The 24185-nt window shown below is 43.9% G+C and overlaps 1 protein-coding gene across 2 annotated transcripts in view; it reads left to right on the top strand.

Moving 5' to 3' along the window:
- The window catches only part of CNTN5 (contactin 5), a 1103706-nt gene that overhangs the window by 784118 nt on the left and 295403 nt on the right, over positions 1-24185 (top strand). For both annotated transcript variants that reach the window (XM_075266105.1, XM_075266104.1), the window contains one exon: positions 19778-19981. In XM_075266105.1, coding sequence (XP_075122206.1) covers positions 19778-19981 — 204 coding nt within the window. The remainder of the gene's footprint in view (positions 1-19777; positions 19982-24185) is intronic.

Raw genomic sequence — 24185 nt, 5'->3', positions numbered from 1 at the left:
TCTTTTGGCACGTAACGTGCCACATAGACGCCTATACGGTACCGTCTCCCATTGAAAACAATGGGAGCTATACGGCCCACAAAAGATCCCGCATCGTCTACGTGGCACATTACGTGCCAAAAGACATCGTGTGAACCCGGCCTAAGAGGGGAAACTGCTGAAAATGCATAATGGCCCCAATTAGGGCTACTCCTTCTGATGATCCACTGTACAGAGTTTGTTGAAAGTTAAGGTTAAGTAATTTACTCGCCAGTGCCTTGCCATTGTGCCAGTGGCGTAACTAAAGTCTTGTGGGCCCCGATGCAATCTTTTGTCCGGAGCCCCCTACCTCATCCCTACAGTGAATTCTTGATAGTGATGGTTACGGGTGCTAAGGAGTTTAATCCCCCTTAGTGTGGTTCGGGTAATCTGTGGGTCTCCTTGTCTTATGGACCAGATGGAAGCTGCAATCTAATTACTGATGCCAGTGCTTATGGGCCCCCCTAAGGCTCCTGGGCCCTGGTGTGACTTCACCCTCTGCACCCTCTGTGCCCCTGCGTCGTGCCATGTCTTTGTTATTCTTCCTTAGAAAACACTTGACAATAAGATATTATCATTACCTGGAACTGCAGCATATTCGTACGCGATTTATCACCGTGAATACTATTTTTTACTGCTCAGATTCTTCCTAACAATGCACAGCATAGCTTGTAGAGTATGTAGGTGTCATTTATGTCTTTTGTTAGGAGGCAATTAAATGCTTGGTAATAACACAAATCCGTCTACAGCCATTTACGACCTTTACCTTTAAAAAAAAAACATTCCGCGAAATCTTTCATCCAATTTCGTGCATTTCATAAATTGTGGATTTCCACATTGACTTTTCCTCTTTGTTATCTGGTGCCATTTTTGGACATTACAACAATATCTCTGAAATATTTGCATAATTTTGCATACATTACATATGCCAGATTTCAGCACAAACAAAATATTCAATCGGCTGAGCTTCAGTGGAATACAAATGATTTCTTTATCATTATAACAACAGGAAACGGTGAAGGAGCCTTATCCTTTCGTAGCAGCGCACATCAATTACCATGAAGCCCCTCACTATGAGCAAGAACAGAAACCATAGCCAACAATTAATTAGCTTTTTTTTTTTTTTTTCGGTAGACGTAAAAAAATTTTTGTTATGCACCAATTTAAATTTAGTTTTGACAAGTTTTGACAAGGAGTGGGTATGAGAAATCCCATACCATGTATTAATTGGATCAAACCCATACCTTTTTATAGGACTGATGTCTCAAACTGGAGCCAAACTCAAGGAACGGGCAGATCAGTGTATAAAGGGTTAAAGCAATACAAGACGTTGGGCAGATTTACTAATGTTGTGTAAGTACAAGGCCCTAAGCACAGTACCGAGTGTCCCAATGCGTCCATCGATTCTGATAATAGTGCAAGTCTTATACTGCTCAGAATGAAACGGAGCCGTCCCATAGGAATGAAAGTAGTGTGGAAAGTACTTTAATAGAGATGAGCGAGTAGTGTTCGATCGAGTAGGTGTTCGATCGAATACTACGATATTCGAGATACTCGTACTCGATTGAGTACCACTCGCTGTTTGAAGTTTAAGGTTCGATGCAGAACCAGCGTTGATTGGCAGAATGCTATACATTCTGCCAATCAACGCTGGTTCTTCTCTTACCTTTAGAAGTCTTCTCCGTGCAGCGTCCCCGCGACGTCTTCTGGCTGGAATTCACTCTGCCTAGGCATCCGGCCTAGGCAGAGCCGACTGCGCATGCGCGGGCATGCCCTCGCATGCGCAGTCGGCTCTGCTCAGACGTTGGACCAGGCAGAGCCGACCGCGCATGCGCAGTCGGCTCTGCCTAGGCCCCGATGCCTAGGCAGAGTGAATTCCAGCCGGAAGACACCGTGGGGGCGCTGCGCCGGGAGAAGACTTCAAGGGGAATCCAGCCCGACCGTCACTCGTGGTCTTGGTAAGTATAATTGTATCGAATTTTGCATACCCCTGAAACGAGCATTTCCCCCCATAGACTATAATGGGGTTCGAAATCTGTTCGAACAGCCAAACAGGGTGCGGCTGTTCGAATCGGATTTCGAACCTCGGACATTTTAGTGTTCGCTCATCTCTATACTTTAACTCTGAGTGTGATGCCACTGGCTTCTTTACAAAAATTGGCACCCGCTTGGCCTAAATACTCGGTCATGTGGATGAGGCCATTTTTTCACAGTAGTTTGGCATCTATGGGGCACCCCTCATAGACGTGTGTCCATTAACGCATCAACGAAACGGACAAGTATAGGCCCCATCCAATTTTTGATGATCCGTTAAAATGGATCATAAAACGTGCATACATGTGACATCAGTGGGGGGAATGTATTAAGCGTCGTATACGCCAGTCTTAATCAGTTCCCTGTTGGGACTGTGTCTTGAATTTTTAAGAGGTCTTTTAATAATGCAAGGGCAATTGTGTGCACCGGAATGGAAATCGACGCCAGTCAGAAATCGGTATAAATTTCCTATATTGGAGTCAGTTATAGTAAATTTGTTGGGCTGAGGCATTTCTTGCTCTTGGCCACCTTGATCTCTTCCCCGATCCACCATAACAGAGGCACTGTTTCCTTATTTACATCTTGGGAGACAGATTTGCATATTCCTCCCATGTTCCCTTGCAGTGGAGCAACTATGGCTGTATAAGTCTCCACACACCTAATAAGTGGTCTCTCCTTAAGGAGGAACATTATCCCCATTAATCTGGTCTCTCAGCCTCTCATTTCTACCAAGTCAATTCTCTCTACACTGTGCTGACGAGGTCCAACCAGACCGAAACAGCCGTCCGTAGCTGAGAAATTGACTTGGTAAAAACCCCACATTATGCAGTAAAGTCTTCTGGGAAAGTCGGGCATGATGTTCAGGGTGCTTCCTATAGAGGACAACATAACAGAGGCACTGTCTCCCTATTTACATCTTGGGAAACAGATTTGCATATTCCTCCCGATCCATCTAGTTATGCAAAAAGTGGCAAGCAGGGACCAGTAAGAGGGAAGTGGTCATCTCTGGGGTACTTAAGCCCCACCCAGTTCACTGTACTCCCCCTTTTCTATGTCTTACCCACTTGTTAGAAGAGGCACACAACCTCTTAAATAGTGCAAAGAAGCTAGGCTATTTCCATAATCCTGACCTCCTTGGTTTTGCAGCGCTGTTTCAATAGGAAGAATTGGGGGGCCCTTGTTCTGGAGACATTGGCCAAAGCCATGTTCTTCATATTTATTTTAAAGGATCGATAAACCTATAAATGAATGATAGTATTAAACAACAAACCATTTTGCCCCAGTATTTGTTCCATATTTTGGAACCATTTCACCAACTGGGGTAAAGGGTTATGTGTGTCCTATTGCAAACAGAAAAGTGGGGGGAGGCTCCTTCTGCAGACAGTAGATACAATACATTGAGCAGGAGGTTCAATATGACTGATCTCCTAGGAATCCTTTTGTATTTTTCATTATTAAAGGGATTTAAACTCATTTTTTTTCTACTTCACACGTCAGAATAGCCTTAAAGGGATTCTACCATTAAAACCTCTTTTTTTGTAGATAAGACGTCGGAATAGCCTTAAGAAAGGCTATTCGTCTCTTACCTTTAGATGTGATCTCCGCCGCGCTGTTCCTTAGAAATACTGTTTTTTACCGGTATGCAAATTAGTTCTCTGGCAGCGATGGGTGCAGGCCCCAGCATTGAAAATGCGATGGGGGCGTCCCCACTGCTGCTCGAAAACACGATCCTGTGACGCCTCTATCTTCTGCTGAATCCTCCCCTTCTCTGTCGTCTTCCTCCTGCGTCACCTCCGACGCCTGCGTAGTTGGCTCTGCCAGTGCGAGTGCGAATGCCGGCGGACATTCCTGGGAGGCTGCTCCTGCGCAGGCGACGCAGGAGGAACACGACAGAGAAGGGGAGGATTCAGCAGAAGATAGAGGCGTCACAGGATCGTGTTCTCGAGCAGCAGTGGGGACGCCCCCATCGCATTTTCAATGCTGGGGCCTGCACCCATCGCTGCCAGAGAACTAATTTGCTTACCGGTAAAAACTGGTATTTCTAAGGAACGGCACAGTGGAGATCACATCTAAAGGTAAGAGACGAATAGCCTTTCTAAAGACTATTCCGATGTGTTATCCGCAAAAAAAGAGGTTTTAATGGTAGAATCCCTTTAAGAAAGGCTATTTGTCTCCTACCTTTATTTTATATTATTCACCGCCATTCGGTGAAAAAACAGATTTTTGTCGGTATGCAAATGAGTTCTCTCACAGCACTGGGGGCGGGCCTCAGCGATCAAACAGCACTGGGGGCGTCCCCAATGCTGCGAGAGAACTCTCTCCAGCGACGCCTCCATCTTCTTCAGCAACCGCATCTTCATCTTCTTCTTCCGGCTGGGGTCAGACTTGTCCACCTGCCATCGGGATGCAGACAAGAGCGGAGTGCACAGGCCGGCCGGCGGCCATTTTTTGAAGGACGCTTTTGCGCGCCTGCGCAGTACGCTCCTGCTCTCCATAGAACTACATATGGGCAAGTATGATCAAAAAAATAACATCTCTCCGGTATCTTATTTATTTTATGTCAATTATAATATTACGTTTCGTCTCTTTAATGAACTCTAAGCTTTGTAGTTCTATGAAAGAACCGTCGACTCGACGACAGATTTTTTTTTTTTTAATTATTTTGCATAAAACTCGAGTCATTATTTTATCTCGCAATTGGAATCCTGTAGAGAATTACGATTGTTTTTGTCTTTAGGTTCAGTACAGTAAATTTACATATTACTGGCTATACTTTAAATAGAATAAATATGATCATAAATTTCAGATTCACGGCTGAATGAGAATCTGCTCTGGTATATTTCCGAAACTGGGAACACATTTGAATACATATATTTTATTCATACTCCTCTTGGGACAGGACATATTGTTACAAAGTCCATGAAATCTCTGACAGCTCAAAGAAATAGATTTTATCTCCTGATTGGAACTCGGCATAGAGAAAAGAACAAGAGATCCATTTTTTTGGCAAACTTTACTATTCATGAAATTTCTTATTTCTTATCTTTCTTTCTAATAAAATAAAAAAAATCTAAAAATAAAAAAATTCACAAACTGATGTATTTTTTTTTTTTAGAATTTTGAATTTATTAAATTTTATTTTTTGTATATTATTAAAAAAATGTAACTTTTGTTCATATATATTTTGGTTTCGTAGTGTGTTCCCCTGAGGATATGAAAGACCTCTTTTCTTTTTCATTTTTCCACTGTAACAGGGGCATTCATAGAATCTCAAATTACAGGAGAAGGTGACAGGCAAAGTGCTAGAGTCCCAATATATCACTGACAGGTTTCTGATATATGTGTGGTCCAGGGTGGGTCTGGAATAGGCCTCAGCCCAAGGGGTAGATCCTTGGCTTATTTCTACAAAACCTGCACTTCAGGGCAGATCCAGGGAGTGAGAGGAGGCGTCTGGGTCTGTCCTGTTACTCTGAGTCCAGTGAGACTGTATTGTGTTCATGTGGCTGCTAGTAAGTCACATATACAGTTACAGTTTAGTTAAGAGCTCGGACAAGCAGGATTTTGTTTTCTGAGGTTAAGGCTGTATTTTGTTTAGCTCATTTTCTGCTTGAAGTCAAGGTTTATTTATTTTCCAGTATTTTTTTCCAAATAAACTTGTTTCCTGCAGATTTTGTATCCCTGTATTTGACTGGTTGGGTCTGCACCACTACTGCTACCGAGCTACCCTCCCAACACCCCCTATCAGGATATTAGTCATTGGCAGAGTTAGCCTGAGTCTACAAGGGATCAGCATGTTCTGCCATGGGGGAGGGGCACCCAGTGATCGATCACGTGATCACTGGGCCCCATAGTGGCTTCAATATTGACACAGCCTCTCTTTGGTACTGCTATGTACTGTAGGTTGGAAAATGGAAGACAGAAGCAGCAAAAGATAGCTTTTGTCTTTTCCGCTAGATCAATCATTATATTGTATTATTTTAACCGATAATTACCGTATATACTCGAGTATAAGCCGAATTTTTCAGCCCAGTTTTTGTGCTGAAAAAGCCCCCCTCGGCTTATACTCAAGTCAGCAAAAAAAAAAAATTTGACCAGCCACAATATTAATGTATTGAATCTCCCATAAAATAGTGCAAAAAAAAAAAAAAAGTTGTAAATCCCTCCTTTCCCTAGAATCTATATAAAAGTAGAAAATTACTGTGAAACACCTACACATTAGGTATCCCTGTGTCTGACAGTGCCCGGTCTACTGAATATAGGGGATCTGCAGTGCTCCTGTTCCGTCAGGAAGCGGTTAATAGGAGCACTGCAGATCCCCTATATACAGCCAGACTGAATTCCAAGTGGGGAAAGAAAAAACAGTCCCCAAGCTCAGGGAAGGGGCAGACAGACAACCAAAACACCCCCTCCCCTTTCCCAGCACCCAGCACCTACTGCACCCAAAAACTCTGACCATTTTAATTTTCGAAATTTTCCAGTAGCTGCTGCATTTCCCCACTAGGCTTATACTCGAGTCAATAAGTTTTTTGCTTTTACACGTTGTTTTAATGACCTCAACTTTTTAATTGTTGGGCAACCAAAGTAATTTTTGTATCATCCATTGAACTGGGTTTTTTTTTAATTATTATTATTTATTTTTTTTTTCTAGTTGATCGGCTTTTTCTCATTTGCACATTGACATAAGTGACTTAAGCCACGACTTCCATTGCACAACCAAAGATCGCCGGCTCGCCCAACAACTCCTCCACTAATATTTGTGAATGGAGTTGCATTGCGACCCTGAGTGTGCCGCAACCGCAACTTCAAGCCAAACATTGGTCAACTTTTTGAAACTTGACACACACTTGGAGTTGCAATGAGACTCAACTCACTAATATAAGTGAAGGAGTCATAGAACGACCCGGTGATTTTTGGTTACATAATGGGAGTCAAGGCAAAAGTCATCATGTAACCGTAGCCTAAAATGGTTTTCCTATTGTATTATGGATATTTTGATATATGGTTGTTATAGGGTTAATTCTCAGTGCTATGCATCATATTTTGGAGTAACTTGTATGGCACACGACTGCCCCTTAGCTATATAATAAATGCATACTGATCAGTTATAGGTAGCTGAAACTAAAGGAGATTGCTAAAGAAGATCAATCCTTAGAAGAGGTCGTCACATTGGTGGGTGTGCGACACCGATCAGCTGTTAGAGTAAGCTATGATGTCACATTCATCTGTCACATGCTCTGTTTTCAGCCAGGTGCCATTCAAGTGCATAGGATTGAGCTGCAACACTCAGTACAACCACTATACAATGTATGGCGCTGTACTTGGTATTCAACAAAGAGGCCACAGTGCTCATCCAAGTGAATAGGATTGAGCGCAATACTCAGTACGACCACTATACAATGTATGGCGCTATTCAGCAAAGAAGTCATAGTGTTCATCCAAGTGTCGGATGGGTAGTCATTTTCCCCATACAGAAGCTGCAGGGATACACTCAGGGAGACGCTTTACTGCATGCTGTGAAATAAATCACAGTTAAGTATCCAACCTTTTAGAAAGTTATAGATGTGACCTCCACTCACCCTCCAAAATTTCCCTGGCTTCCTAGAACTATAACTCTCCTTGTTGTGAAGGTGCCGTCATTGTTTCATAAGTAGAAGCCAATTTAACATTCTTTACATTTCATTGTAAAGTATTAAAGTCAATGGTGAAGAGCTGGCGGATTAATCATTAGCGCGCTTCCTGAGAGGCAATGATGTGAATGGAGGAAAGTGAAAACATTCTGAGCATGAGCAATTAATCTCCAATATTGCCGAGAATGGAGTGGCCTCAGAGACAGGTATCTATTTTAGGGTCACACTTTCATTATGCCGACGCTCATTACTAAAACTCAACAAGTGCTGCAAAATCAGATAGGACACATGAGAATAGAGACCGAGCGGATAAAAGAGCAATTAAAACTCGCGAACAGTCATTTTTGGGGGAAATTGTATCACACTGACTTTTTAAATGTGTTTTAGGAAAGTCATTGTGATGGATGTGATTATAGTTCAATAGAAAGAAATCTATCACATTGAAAAATATCTATTGCATATCTATCTATCTATCTATCTATCTATCTATCTATCTATCTATCTAATAACTATCTATTTATTATCTATTATCTATCTATCTCCTATCTATCTATCTATCTATCTATCTATCTATCTATCTATCTATCTATCTATCTAATAACTATCTATCTATATATCATCTATCTATCTATCTATCTATCTATCTATCTATCTATTTATCTATCTAATAACTATCTATCTATATATCTATCTATTTATCTATCTATCTAATAACTATCTATCTATCTATATCTCCTATCTATCTCCTATCTATCTATCTATCTATCTATCTATCTATCTATCTATCTATCTATCTATCTATCTTCTATCTCTCCTATCTATCTATCTATCTATCTATCTATCTATCTCCTATCTATCTATCTATCTATCTATCTATCTATCTGTCTAATAACTTCAAAATTATTTACAGTTAAAATGTTAGGCTAACACTTAAATGGCCACAACAAGTTGTCCAATAATTTGGAACCAAAATGCCCTGGTTGTTCTTACCCTATTAACAAAAACAATCAACACTTTAGAAGAATTAGCTGTCTCTTATTCCTCAAAAATTCTTTATGACCAATTTTACAAATTTTACTATAAATGGTATAAAAATATAACATGAAATTATTTTAGTATTATTATTATTATTATTATTATTATTATTATTATTATTATTGTTTATTTATATAGCACCATTAATTCCATGGTGCTTTACATTTGTGACAATAATTAAAAAGTTAAGGCAAATAAAGTTGTCCGATCCTTTAGGATCATTAAAGGGGTTCTAATTAGAGATGAGCGAACACTAAAATGTTCGAGGTTCGAAATTCGATTCGAACAGCCGCTCAATGTTCGTGTGTTCGAACGGGTTTCGAACCCCATTATAGTCTATGGGGAACAGATACTCGTTAAGGGGGAAACCCAAATCCGTGTCTGGAGGGTCACCAAGTCCACTATGACACCCCAGGAAATGATACCAACACCCTGGAATGACACTGGGACAGCAGGGGAAGCATGTCTGGGGGCATCTAACACACCAAAGACCCTCTATTACCCCAACATCACAGCCTAACAACTACACACTTTACACACTCAATACCACCTCTCTGACAGTAGGAAAACACCTTGAAACATGTGTATTTGGCACTTGCAGTGAGGAGAGCTTGTCACCAGCAGTGAATTTGGCCCTTGTAGTAAGTTGAGGTTGGCACCAACATTTGTTTTGAAAATCAGGGTGGATTGAGCCTCTAACCAGCAGAGTTTGGGCAAATTCATGGTGGAGGGAGCCTCTAAACACCCCAGTTTGGACCAATTCATGATGGAGGGAGCCTCTAAACAGCCCAGTTTGGGCAAATTCATGGTGGAGGGAGCCTCTAAAACCCCCCAGTTTGGACCAATTCATGGTGGAGGGAGCCTCTAAAAACCCCAGTTTGGACCAATTCATGGTGGAGGGAGCCTCTAAACAGCCCAGTTTGGGCAAATTCATGGTGGAGGGAGCCTCTAAAAACCCCAGTTTGGACCAATTCATGGTGGAGGGAGCCTCTAAAAACCCCAGTTTGGACCAATTCATGGTGGAGGGAGCCTCTAAAAACCCCAGTTTGGACCAATTCATGATGGAGGGAGCCTCTAAACAGCCCAGTTTGGGCAAATTCATGGTGGAGGGAGCCTCTAAAAACCCCCAGTTTGGACCAATTCATGGTGGAGGGAGCCTCTAAAAACCCCAGTTTGGACCAATTCATGGTGAAGGGAGCCTCTAAACAGCTCAGTTTGGGCAAATTCATGGTGGAGGGAGCCTCTAAACAGCCCAGTTTGGGCAAATTCATGGTGGAGGGAGCCTCTAAACAGCCCAGTTTGGGCAAATTCATGGTGGAGGGAGCCTCTAAACAGCCCAGTTTGGGCAAATTCATGGTGGAGGGAGCCTCTAAAAACCCCAGTTTGGACCAATTCATGGTGGAGGGAGCCTCTAAAAACCCCAGTTTGGACCAATTCATGGTTGAGGGAGCCTCTAAAAACCCCAGTTTGGACCAATTCATGATGGAGGGAGCCTCTAAACAGCCCAGTTTGGGCAAATTCATGGTGGAGGGAGCCTCTAAAAACCCCCAGTTTGGACCAATTCATGGTGGAGGGAGCCTCTAAAAACCCCAGTTTGGACCAATTCATGGTGGAGGGAGCCTCTAAACAGCTCAGTTTGGGCAAATTCATGGTGGAGGGAGCCTCTAAACAGCCCAGTTTGGGCAAATTCATGGTGGAGGGAGCCTCTAAAAACCCCAGTTTGGACCAATTCATGGTGGAGGGAGCCTCTAAACAGCCCAGTTTGGGCAAATTCATGGTGGAGGGAGCCTCTAAGCAGCCCAGTTTGGGCAAATTCATGGTGGAGGGAGCCTCTAAAAACCCCCAGTTTGGACCAATTCATGGTGGAGGGAGCCTCTAAAAACCCCAGTTTGGACCAATTCATGGTGGAGGGAGCCTCTAAACAGCCCAGTTTGGACCAATTCATGGTGGAGGGAGCCTCTAAAAACCCCAGTTTGGACCAATTCATGGTGGAGGGAGCCTCTAAACAGCCCAGTTTGGACCAATTCATGGTGGAGGGAGCCTCTAACCAGCAGAGTTGGTGGAAATCAGGGTGGAGGGAGCCTCTAACCAGCAGAGTTGTGGGAAAGCAGGGTGGAGGGAGCCTCTAACCAGCAGAGTTGGTGGAAATCAGGGTGGAGGGAGCCTCTAACCAGCAGAGTTGGTGGAAATCAGGGTGGAGGGAGCCTCTAACCAGCAGAGTTGGGGGAAATCAGGGTGGAGGGAGCCTAGTATTAGCAGAATTGTGCAACGCTTATGGTGGATGAGTATGAGGATGCGGAGGAATTGGAGAGGTTGAGTACAGACATGGAGTTTCATGTTGGGGTGCTTTACACAGGTGGGCACAAAAATGAAGGCTCTATCCAGTGGTGGTTCATTTTTATCAAAGTGAGCCAGTCGGCACTCTCAGCTGACAGACGGGTGCGCTTGTCAGTGATGATGCCACCGGCTGCACTGAACACCCTCTCAGATAGGACGCTGGCGGCAGGACAGGACAGCACCTCCAAGGCATATAGGGCAAGTTCAAGCCACAGGTCCAACTTCGACACCCAATACGTGTAGGGCGCAGAGGGGTCGGAGAGGACAGGGCTGTGGTCGGAAAGGTATTCCCGCAACATGCGCCTATACTTCTCACTCCTGGTGACACTAGGACCCTCCGTGGCGGCACTTTGGCGAGGGGGTGCCATCAAGGTGTCCCAGACCTTAGACAGTGTGCCCCTCGTTTGTGTGGACCGGTGAGAACTTGGTTGCCTACTGGAGGAACTGCCCTCCCTGCCGCCAACGTCACATGCTGGAAACATCTCCATCATATTCTGCACCAATTGCCTGTGGCAAGCATTGATGCGATTGGCCCTCCCCTCTACCAGAATAAAAGACGAGATGTTGTTTTTATACCGGGGGTCAAGGATAGCAAAGATCCAGTACTGGTTGTCCTCCATGATTTTGACAATACGCTTGTCGGTTGTAAAGCACCCCAACATGAACTCAGCCATGTCTGCCACAGTGTTAGTTGGCATGACTCCTCTGGCCCCACCGGAAAGTTCAATCTCCATTTCCTCCTCATCCTCCATGTCTACCCATCCGCGCTGCAACAATGGGACGATTCGAAGTTGCCCGGAAGCCTCCTGTATCACCATCACATCATCGGACAACTCTTCTTCCTCCTCCTCCTCCTCCTCCTCCTCCTCCATTAAACGCGATGAAGCGGACAGATGTGTGGACCTACTCTCCAGCTGTGACGGATCGGATGCTATCCCTAACTCCTCTGTGTGATCTGAGTTATCCCTGATGTCAATCAGGGATTCTCTCAGAACACACAAGAGCGGGATTGTAAGGCTCACCATCGCATCCTCAGAGCTCACCCTCCTTGTGGACTCCTCAAAGACCCGTAGGATGTCACAAAGGTCTCTCATCCATGGCCACTCATGGATGTGAAACTGAGGCACCTGACTTTGTGGCACCCTAGGGTTTTGTAGCTGGTATTCCATCAAAGGTCTCTGCTGCTCAACCACTCTATTCAACATCTGAAACGTTGAGTTCCAGCGTGTGGGGAAGTCGCACAAAAGCCGGTGTTGTGGCACATGCAGGCGTTGCTGGAGAGATTTTAAGCTAGCAGCGGCTACTGTCGACTTGCGAAAGTGGGCGCACATGCGCCACACTTTCACCAGTAGCTCTGGAACATTGGGGTAGCTCTTTAGGAAACGTTGCACCACTAGGTTGAAGACGTGGGCCAGGCATGGAACATGGAGTCCGGCAAGCTCCAGAGCTGCTACCAGGTTCCGGCCGTTATCACAAACGACCATGCCTGGGCCCAGGTGCAGCGGCTCAAACCATATTGCCGTCTCATCGAGGAGGGCATCCCTCACCTCGGAGGCAGTGTGCTGTCTGTCCCCCAAGCTGATCAGCTTCAGCACAGCCTGCTGACGTCTACCAACGCCAGTGCTGCAACGTTTCCAACTCGTAGCTGGGGTCAATCTAACAGCGGAGGAGGAGGCGGTGGCGGAGGAGGAGGCGGTGGCGGAGGAGGAGGCGGTAGAGGAGGAGGAGGAGGGGGGTGTTCTTCTCGTGTCCCTGCCAGGAATGTTAGGCGGGGAGACGAGGTACACCGGGCCAGTTTGGGAAGCAGTCCCAGCCTCAACTACATTCACCCAGTGTGCCGTCAGTGAAATGTAGCGTCCCTGTCCGCATGCACTTGTCCACGCGTCGGTGGTCAAGTGGACCTTTGTGCAAAGCGCGGAACTAAGGGCCCGCCTGATGTTGAGTGACACGTGCTGGTGCAAGGCGGGGACGGCACACCGGGAGAAGTAGTGACGGCTAGGGATGGCATAGCGAGGTGCCGCAGTTGCCATCAGGTCCAGGAAGGCGGGAGTTTCAACAAGCCGGAACGCCAACATCTCCTGGGCCAGCAGTTTAGCGATGTTGGCGTTCAAGGCTTGCGCGTGTGGGTGGTTAGCAGTGTATTTCTGCCGCCGCTCCAATGTCTGAGAGATGGTGGGTTGTTGTAAAGAAGCGCCTGATGGTGCCTTTGATGGTGCAGGAGAAGGAGATAAGACAGGAACAGGGGAGGATGAGGGAGAAGTCAACAAAGTGGCGGAGGCAGATGAAGTGGTGTCCTGGCTCGTCCTCTGGAGTGCATCGCCAGCACAGTCAGCAGTGGCAGTGGCAGAGGCAGTGGCAGTGGCGTGAACGGCAGGCGGCCTTTGTCCTGCCGTTGCTGCCTGCCACTGATTCCAGTGCTTGGATTCCAAATGACGGCGCATTGAAGTGGTGGACAGGTTGCTCTTCTCAGAGCCCCTAATCAATTTCGAGAGGCAAATTGTGCAGACAACACTATATCTGTCCTCGGCGCATTCCTTGAAAAAACTCCACACCTTCGAGAAACGTGCCCTCGAGGTGGGAGTTTTTCGGGGCTGGGTACGAACTGGAACATCTTGGGAGATTCCGGGTGTGGCCTGGCTTCGCCTAAGCTGCTGACCTCTGCCTCTGCCTCTAGCTACCCTTTTTGGTGCTGCACCTGCCTCAACATCCACACTACTTTCCCCGCTTGACATCCCCCCTGTCCAGGTCGGGTCAGTGTCCTCATCATCCACCACTTCCTCTTCCAACTCCTGTCTCATCTCCTCCTCCCGCACAATGCGCCGGTCAACTGGATGCCCTGACGGCAACTGCGTCACATCATCGTCGATGAGGGTGGGTTGCTGGTCATCCACCACCAAATCGAACGGAGATGGAGGAGACTCTAGTGTTTGAGCATCTGGACACAGATGCTCCTCTGTTAGGTTCGTGGAATCGTGACGTGGAGAGGCAGGTTGAGGGACAATGAAAGGAGCGGAGAACAGCTCTGGGGAGCAGGGACAGTTGGGGTTATTGTTCTGTGAAGCTTGGGAATTTTGGGAGGAAGGAGGACAAGACTGTTGGGTAATAGGAGGAGAGGAGGCAGAGTCTGACTGGCTGCTGGACAATGTGCTGTAAGCGTTCTCTGACAGCCATTGCAAGACCTGTTCCTGGTTCTCGGGCCTACTAAGGTTTGTACCCTGCAGTTTAGTTAATGTGGCAAGCAACCCTGGCACTGTGGAGTGGCGCAATGCTTGCTGCCCCACAGGAGTAGGCACGGGACGCCCTGTGGCTTCACTGCTATCTTGCTCCCCAGAACCATTCCCCCGACCTCGCCCACGGCCTCGTCCACGCCCCTTTCCAGGAGCCTTGCGCATTTTGAATTCCCAGTTAGAAATTGGCACTATATACCAGTAGCAAAAATTGTGGGTGCACGTAACCCCAATATATTCTTTGAATTCCCAGTCAGACAATGGCACTATATACCAGTAGCAAGAAATGAGGGTATTTATAACCCCAATATATTCTTTGAATTACCAGTCAGAAACTGGCACTATATGGCAGTAGCAAGAAATGAGGGTATTTATAACCCCAATATATTCTTTGAATTCCCAGTCAGACAATGGCACTATATGGCAGTAGCAAGAAATGAGGGTATTTGTAACCCCAATATATTCTTTGAATTCCCAGTCAGACAATGGCACTATATACCAGTAGCAAGAAATGAGGGTATTTATAACCCCAATATATTCTTTGAATTCCCAGTCAGACAATGGCACTATATACCAGTAGCAAGAAATGAGGGTATTTGTAACCCCAATATATTCTTTGAATTCCCAGTCAGACAATGGCACTATATACCAGTAGCAAGAAATGAGGGTATTTGTAACCCCAATATATTCTTTGAATTCCCAGTCAGACAATGGCACTATATACCAGTAGCAAGAAATGAGGGTATTTATAACCCCAATATATTCTTTGAATTACCAGTCAGAAACTGGCACTATATGGCAGTAGCAAGAAATGAGGGTATTTGTAACCCCAATATATTCTTTGAATTCCCAGTCAGACAATGGCACTATATACCAGTAGCAAAAATTGTGGGTGCACGTAACCCCAATATATTCTTTGAATTACCAGTCAGAAACTGGCACTATATGGCAGTAGCAAGAAATGAGGGTATTTGTAACCCCAATATATTCTTTGAATTCCCAGTCAGACAATGGCACTATATACCAGTAGCAAGAAATGAGGGTATTTGTAACCCCAATATATTCTTTGAATTCCCAGTCAGACAATGGCACTATATACCAGTAGCAAGAAATGAGGGTATTTGTAACCCCAATATATTCTTTGAATTCCCAGTCAGACAATGGCACTATATACCAGTAGCAAGAAATGAGGGTATTTGTAACCCCAATATATTCTTTGAATTCCCAGTCAGACAATGGCACTATATACCAGTAGCAAGAAATGAGGGTATTTGTAACCCCAATATATTCTTTGAATTCCCAGTCAGACAATGGCACTATATACCAGTAGCAAGAAATGAGGGTATTTGTAACCCCAATATATTCTTTGAATTCCCAGTCAGACAATGGCACTATATACCAGTAGCAAGAAATGAGGGTATTTGTAACCCCAATATATTCTTTGAATTCCCAGTCAGACAATGGCACTATATACCAGTAGCAAGAAATGAGGGTATTTGTAACCCCAATATATTCTTTGAATTCCCAGTCAGACAATGGCACTATATACCAGTAGCAAAAATTGTGGGTGCACGTAACCCCAATATATTCTTTGAATTACCAGTCAGAAACTGGCACTATATGGCAGTAGCAAGAAATGAGGGTATTTGTAACCCCAATATATTCTTTGAATTCCCAGTCAGACAATGGCACTATATACCAGTAGCAAGAAATGAAAAAGGCGCCAGGAAAGGTGGGAGGGGAATCGAGTAATGGCGCACTTTACCACGCGGTGTTCGATTCGATTCGAACATGCCGAACAGCCTAATATCCGATCGAACATGAGTTCGATAGAACACTGTTCGCTCATCTCTAGTTCTAATATTAAAATCACATTTTTTCTTGATCACACATAGGAATCGCCTTAAGAAAGGCTATTCTTCTCCTACCATTAGATGTCTACTCAGCGCTGCTGTTCGGTAGAAACCCCAGTTTTCTTCAGTATGCAAATGAGTTCTCTAGCAGCACCAGGGGTGGTCCCCAGTGCTCAAACAGCACTGGGAGCGTCCCAATGCTGCGAGAGAACTCCCCAGCGCCACCTCCATCTTCTTCAGGAACGGCCTCTTTGTGTGTCTTCTTCCAGAGCTGGGATCAAGCTTCTACACATGCGCATTCGGCTTTGCTTTAGGGCAGAGCCGACGGCACATATGCGTGGCCATTTATTTTGTTGCATGCTCAGTATGCTTCTGTAGTTCTGTACGCTCGCGTAAGCATTCAGACAAAAAAAAAAAAATGCTGCGCGCATGTGCAGTCAGCTCTGCCCAGGTCTCAATGGCAGGGCCCACTGCGCATGCGTAGAAGTTTGAACCCAGCGGTGGAAGAAGACGTGCAAAGAGGCCATTACTGAAGAAGATGGAGGCAGCGCTGGAGATCTCTCTCGCAGCATTGGGGACGCCCCCAGTGCTGCGAGAGAACTCATTTGCATACCGAAGAAAACCAGGATTTCTACCGACCAGCGGCACAGAGAAGTTATCTAAAGGTATGAGAAGAATAGCCTTTCTTAAAGCTATTCCTCCATGTGATCGAGAAAAAATGTGATTTTAATGATAGAATCCCTTTAAGGTCTTAACCTATTACTAAAATCAACTAAGAAATTAGAAGACTTAGGCCTTCTTTATGGCTCCAAGTGTAATGGGTTGGTCAAAAATTCCTCATGATTAATTTTATTAGCCGCTTTATTTTTCTATTGCGCGCTTACCGGCAAAGACTTTAAGGTTTTCATTTGCACAATGCAGTAAAACCTTCATATAAATGGAAATAACTCCGATATTTTTAAAGGGTTTAAAAATGACCTTCATAAAACAGATCGAGGGCTCCGAGGAGACAATTTTGTAAACAAGAATGTTCTTTCATGGAGAAAAATGTCAGCTTTACATTCTCTATAATGTTTTAAACTCTCCGGAACCAAAACTTTGTAAATAACAGTAGTCCGCGTCAGCAAAATAAGTTTATACCTTCTCTTTTCGGAATACCAATGCGGCGCTCCTTGCTGGTTTTATTGTCTAGATTTTTTTTTTCCCCCCTCTGAATGAAGTCTTTATAGGTTGACACCACCACATGCTTAAATTTTCATTTTCGAAAGCTGAGCAGTAAGGGGGAAGGATTTCTTTTCAAATACATCATAGAACTTGCTGCCTCTTGCTGAAACATCCTCATTGAAAGAGGAAAAATAGCACAATTTGGGGAAAGGAATGTTCAGAGACGGAAATACCAAAAAGAAAATATAGATGTGGAGGTACGGTTTGTTGATCGGTGTCATGTAAGTTACTTTAAACTCCATAGATAAAATATGTGGAGAAATATAAAGTGAAGGATACATGCTGACTTTTTTGAAAGCTTGTAAACTTTTGTACAAAAAAAAAAATAGTGCTGAATTCGGAATTTTGGCTGGAATTTTTGCTTTTTCTTAAGAAAACTAATTTGGACAACTCGATATATGTGAAGTTTGCCCAATGAAAATTAAGTCATCAGAGTTTCTTTAATTGTTAAGATCTTAAGAATGAACATCCCTAGGGTGCCTATCAGTACCAGATGAACATGACCACATCCACTGGGCTTGAGGAAGCCCATGATAATCTACAGATTTTGTTGCCATCACATGCTCAATAGTAGGCTATCTGTAGATGGAGAACCCACTGCAACTCAAATGCAACTCAAGATCCTACATAAAACTGGAGTCAACCCTGACATCTCCTCTTTGGGAAGAAAAACCTATATACCATATGTCCAAGTTGTCCCAGTTGACTTTACTCATTAGACTTAAAGAAGGTGTCCAGAATTCCAAAAAATACTAAAAGCAAGGAATGTGATAAATCAAAAAGTTAACTCATACTCACTTGATATATCCTCTGCCACTTCACTGTGGCCATTCTGATGGGTTCTTTCCGTCTTCAGGCTTGGAAATCCTTTGGGAATTTGATACAGATAAATTGTTCAACATGGTGGCATTACTCTCAACCATTGACCTACTTTCAATGACTGAGTTAGAGTAACCCGGTCCACATGATCTAAGACACATGATTATGTATTTCAACTTATTCTTGGTCCCCAAAGTATTTTGATGACCTGGAGTTATGATTGGACTTCATTGGTTTGTGCGTCAAAGACGTCCATCAATGACTTGTCAGGATCTGAGTACTTTAATAAAATTTGTGTGTTTTCTGGTGGGGTTTGGTTGGGGATTTGACCCAGTGTACTGTGGCTCTCTGGTGGTTTTCTTACAACTAGACTATTGATTTGGGTGTTGAGTATCTGCCTTCAGTATTCACTTGAGGTTTCTTTGATTTGAGCCTCAGGTGTTTGTCATACTCTTCATCCTATCAGATTGTTCCGGGGCCTGTATAAGGCAGAGGGCTGCCTTCAGTCTTTGCTGGTTTTCTTTGTTACCAACCTGAATTCGTGGCCCAGTTAGGAGGAGTTACTTGTGGAACTTGCACAGTTAAGGAACTGACTTGGAAGGAGTGGGAGTGTTGCCTTGTGTGAGAGTCTCTACACTTCTACTCAATCCCTGTCCTACATTTTCTGGTTGCCTGACACTGTCTGGGTATTAGTGAGGTTTTGTTTTGGGTTCCAGGTTTATTTTGCCCCTGTCCTCTGTAACCCTTTCCTCACTATTCCACTGTTCCTCTCCTCATACTCCTGTTGTGTGTTCATGTTGTGTTCCGTGTTTGTTTTCCCGCACATCCCGTCCTAGTTGTTTCTGTTGACAGCTGCACCTGTTCTTCGCTAGGGGTGACCACCTTTAGTCTTCCCAGTCCCTAGCCTCTTTCAGCTCTCTCCCTACCTATCTGTTAGGTCTTCGTGTTTAGAGAGCCAGAAGTTGTCGGGGCCAAGCTTAGCTTGGGAACAGCCGACCAACACCCACAGGCCGGGCCTAGTCAGCTGTTGTAGCACCAGGAAGAGTTTCCTACCCCTTTCCATTAGAGGTGCACACTGCATTCAGTATCCAGTTGCTTGGGCATAGGCCGAATCGTGAAATGACTTTTCAGGGATATTTGGACCTTTAGATTTACTCCAGATGAGCAACTCAAGTGAATTTAACCCAAAATGAATTTTGGAGATTTGCTTATCAATTGCTCTTATGTTTTATCCTTTCGTAGTACGCAGCTGGAACTATAGAATAATCCCATGTATCTAGCTGTACTCTATTGGATTCACAGACTTGGTGTTGTACAAAGAAGGAACATGTATTCATCTCATGAAAGGTCACTTGGCCAGGTTGGGGCCAACATGGAGGTTCAGAACAGTCTTGGTTTGCAAATACATTCTAGCTTTTTGTCCAATCATTTTGACAGACAAGTCATGTAAGTAAAGGCTTTGGCAAAGACAATGTGGCCTGTTGATACCTCCATGTCCATGACGCCCTGAATGATAACCTGCATTATGTATATCTGGTCCATACTATACTTTACTCAACAACAAAAAAGTTTCAATAATATATAATTTATTCTTATTTTCTAGAAATTACCTACAGTTGGGTGTTGAATGAATATCCCTCTTTCGTGGCTGAAGATAGTCGTCGCTTCATCTCTCAAGAGACAGGAAACCTCTACATCTCCAAGGCCCAGGCATCAGATGTGGGGAGCTATATATGTCACGTGAAGAATGTCCTCACCAACACGAGGGTTATGAGTCCACCGACGCCATTAACGTTACGCAATGATGGTAAGTCCTCAACCCCTCTAAGAAACGGCCCATAAATTGTAAATGTATATCAAAATATCATCAAATTATAGAAACTATTTTATAAGGGGTGGGGAACTCCTTTTCCTCATGGAGACACTAGTTTCCATAAGGAGTCTTAGACTTCTTTGACACAATGTTATTGTAATCCGGTTAGTATTTGCACATTTATGGGGTGGAAGAAGCCATTGCGGCAATGATCTCTGGAAAAAAAAAAAAAGAGTGAAAAATAACTCTCCTTCAGAAGTAAGAAACTCTCTACTGCCACCTATAGGCAGCCCTGTAAGTCAAGGTAGTAATAATAATAATACATTTTATTTATATAGCATCAACATATTCCGCAGCGCTGTACAATTTGTAGGGTTCAAGTACAGACAGAAAGATACATTACAGAGAAAGTCACTTCACACAATGGGACTGAGGGCCCTGCTCGCAAGAGCTTACAATCTATGAGGTAGAGGGGGTGACACAAGAGGTAGCAGGGGCGGCATTGCTTATACAGAGGTCATAGAGGTGACTGTCATTACACAAACATAAAACTGTATGAGCCATCACTAGCCGTGTCTTTTAACATGTAGATGGTGCCTGGACATATAAAGTTAGCCTGAAATGACATCATATCATGTGGGGTAATGTGGGTGCGGGGACAGAGGAGGGTTACATTTTAGGGATTCTAATTATAGTACGGAAGGGTTTACGTTAGAAATTGTGATAGGCCTGTCTGATAAGATGCGTCTGTAGTTTGCATTTGAAACTGTAGAAATTGGGAGTTAATCTGATTGTCCGGGGTAGAGCATTCCAGAGAAGTGGTGCAGCTCGGGAGAAGTCTTGTATACGAGCGTGGGAGGTTCTGATAATAGAAGATGTAAGTGTTAGGTCATTGAGTGAGCAGAGAGCACGGGTTGGGCGGTAGACAGAGATGATGGAGGAAATGTATGGAGGTGCGGCATTATGGAGAGCCTTGTGGATGAGGGGGATAACTTTATATTTTATTCTATAATGAATAGGCAGCCAATGTAACGACTGGCACAGACCAGAGACATTGCTGTAGCGTCTAGCCTGATAGATGAGCCTGGCCGCTGCATTCAGAATAGATTGTAGAGGAGAGAGTTTACAATACTAGCCATTAACTACACACTTAGTTTGATATAATAATACTAGGGGTTAAAAAACCAAATATAAGACAAGGAGGAGGAGATCCAGATGGGAGTAGTACGGAAGGGACATCTGATTGGCTCTGAGCCCACACCACTATAGTGACATCACTCCAGGAAGTACCCGCCTACTAATGGACCATGGAAAGAAGAGATGTTCATTTACAGAAAAGAGCAGAGGGAGGAAAAAAAAACCAAATCTGCAGGTTACGTGTCTGCCCATAGACATCCGATACACTGCTCTCGCCATCTTAATATGTTCAGTCACAGCCCGAGCTTATTTTATAGATCCATTTTTATCTTTAATGTGTTCTTCTATGAACCATGAATGGAATGACCTTCAATTGACCTTTAATAGCTAAATGCTATAATGGGCAACTCCATGTTCATATATTCTGATTCATAGGACAGGGCAGTGAAGCAGATTTATGAGACCCCACTAATCATGCCATAGCCCCCTCCCTTATATTTTCATCTATGAAAATGGAGAATGATATTAAATCTTTATGTCACTTTCTTGCGAGATTCTATGAATTCAGCTGTTATCAATCTTTAACTTCCCTATACATCTCAAAGGGAAACTTATCTTCATGATACCAAGCAAATTAAATAAAAACATCAGAAAAAAAGCCTCGAATAGTTTCTCACTAAAATGAATATCTCATTTGTAGAATGTCCTTGACTATCATTCATTCCGCGCAATTCAATTTCACCTCGAGCGAGCTTATAAAAACAATTTAATATTCTATCTATAAAAAAAGATTAGAAGTTCCCTTTTGTAATAAAACATTACTATATTAACTTTCTGCACTCTTATTGGTAATTTATAGAAACTCGTTTTTATTTGTAACCCAATGGAGATAACAAAACATTAAACCTTTTATCAAAAGGATCTGGATCGCTTCAATTGCAGAATTTGTAGCATTGTGCTTGGAAAGGATGAGCTGATCTTGAGAATTCAGGATCGATTTTAAAGCCATTTTCCAGCCGATCCCGATGGTGACATTTGCTCGATCATTGATCTGAATCCGATCTTTTCCGATCCCGATCGCTCAACCCTAGTCAATGCCTTCTCTAAGTCACTTTCAGGGTTGAGCCGATCTTGAGATAACCTCCGACCTCGATCCCACTGGAAAAGATCGGGATTAGAGATGAGTGAACAGTAAAATGTCCGAGGTTCGATATTCGTTTTGAGTAGCCCCTCAATGTTCGACTACTCGAATCGAATATCGAACCCTATTATAGTCTATGGGGGGAAATGCTCGTTTCAGGGGTAGGCAACGTTCGATCAAATTATACTTACCAAGTCCACGAGTGAGGTTCGGGCTGGATCCTCCGAGCAGTCTTCTCCATGCAGCTTCCCCGCGGCATCTTCTGGCTGTTCATTCACTCTGCCAGGCCTGGGCAGAGCCGACTGTGCATGCCCGCACTACAAGCTTACAGTCAAAGCGGCCATTTTCTTGTAGCGCAGACGTGCGCAGTCGGTTCTGCCCAGGCCCAATGCCTGGAAGAGTGAATTCAGAGCCGGAAGACGCCGCGGGGAAGCTGCACGGAGAAGACTTCTAAAGGTAGGAGAAGAACCAGCATTGATTGGCCGACTGTATAGCATTCAGCCAATCAATGCTGGTTCTGCATCAAACTTTTACATTCGAACAGCGAGTGGTATTCGATTAAGTACGAGTATTTCGAATACCGTAGTATTCGATCGAATACCTACTCGATCGAGTACTACTCGCTCATCTCTAATCGGGATCGGAATTCCGATCGCAATCGTGAAATTTACTCGATCGCCAATCGGAATCCGATCTTTTCCGATCCCGATCACTCAACCCTAATGTATACACTATAAAGTCTAGCCATGTGAGTACTATGTTGGGAGAGAGGCGGGCCCAGTCCTGGTTAGTCTCCACCCCAGAGGAACTGCATTGGTAGTAAATAATAGGTGCTTAAGTGGCTTCAGGAAGCTATTTCGATCTTAACTTTGGGGCATCTTCTTATGAGCTGCCACCTAAATAAATACATTAATTAATTAACTAATTAGTTAGTTATTGCTCTGAAAAGTTGGGTATAACACTTTGACTGCGATCTTCTAGAACTCTATCTAACCCCTATTTAAGCTCTTCAACCCCTTCCTGAAATACACTGTAATAATGTAACAGTATTATGCACCTTAGGCCTGGTTCATATCTGCGTTCGGTATTCCATTCGGGGAGTCCACTTGGGAACATCCCCAAACAGAAAACTGAATGCATTAAAAAGCGGTGAGCAATGAAACCACACGGACCCAATAGACTACTAATGGGGTCCATGTGCTTTCGTTGCTCACCGCTTTTTAATGCATTCATTATTTTGTTCGGGGGGGGGGGGTTCCCAAGCAGACTCCCCAAAAGGAAAACCGAATGCAGATGTGAACCAGGCCTTAGACCTAGTTCTAATGCCCTCACTGATCACAGGCATTATGGTCTGTCATGCCTTGCCATTTTTTTTCTGGCAGCGCTTGGGGACCACCATTTTGGGGAGGATCCCTGTATAAAAATTCGGGGATGGCAGTCTGTTGCCACAACAACTAGGAGACTATTGAAGGCTCCCAGACTTGTCTGGCATTAACTTCTATTACAGACGCTATATTCAGCCTCTAATACAAATGCCGTTAATTGGCAAAGCAAATTTTTTATAAACTTATGAAAAAAATTCCCATACAGTGAAAACCATAAAAGTGAGCAAAGTAATAGACATTATCCAAAATACTATAACTAAAAAGTACACCTGGTCCCACATAAAACAACACCCTATTCATCCCCATTCATGGAAATCTAAAAAAGTTAAGGGTGCCAGAATGGCAACTCCAAGAAAAACATTTTTGCTTCAAAGTTTTGGATTTTTTTTAAGGGGTTAAAATGTAAATAAAACTAAATCAATTGGGTATCCATGAAGGGGATATGGACAGAATAGAAGGGGTAAATCTTTTGGGACCTTTTTGAACTACCTGACCCATCTATGTAGTACATACTAGCTATTTTAAGAGGACTAGA

Source organism: Leptodactylus fuscus, chromosome 2 (assembly GCF_031893055.1).
Source record: "Leptodactylus fuscus isolate aLepFus1 chromosome 2, aLepFus1.hap2, whole genome shotgun sequence".
NCBI classification, from domain to species: Eukaryota; Metazoa; Chordata; class Amphibia; order Anura; family Leptodactylidae; genus Leptodactylus; species Leptodactylus fuscus.
The sequence above is the reverse complement of the archived record's forward strand: the minus strand, read 5'-3'. Positions and strand labels throughout refer to the sequence as shown.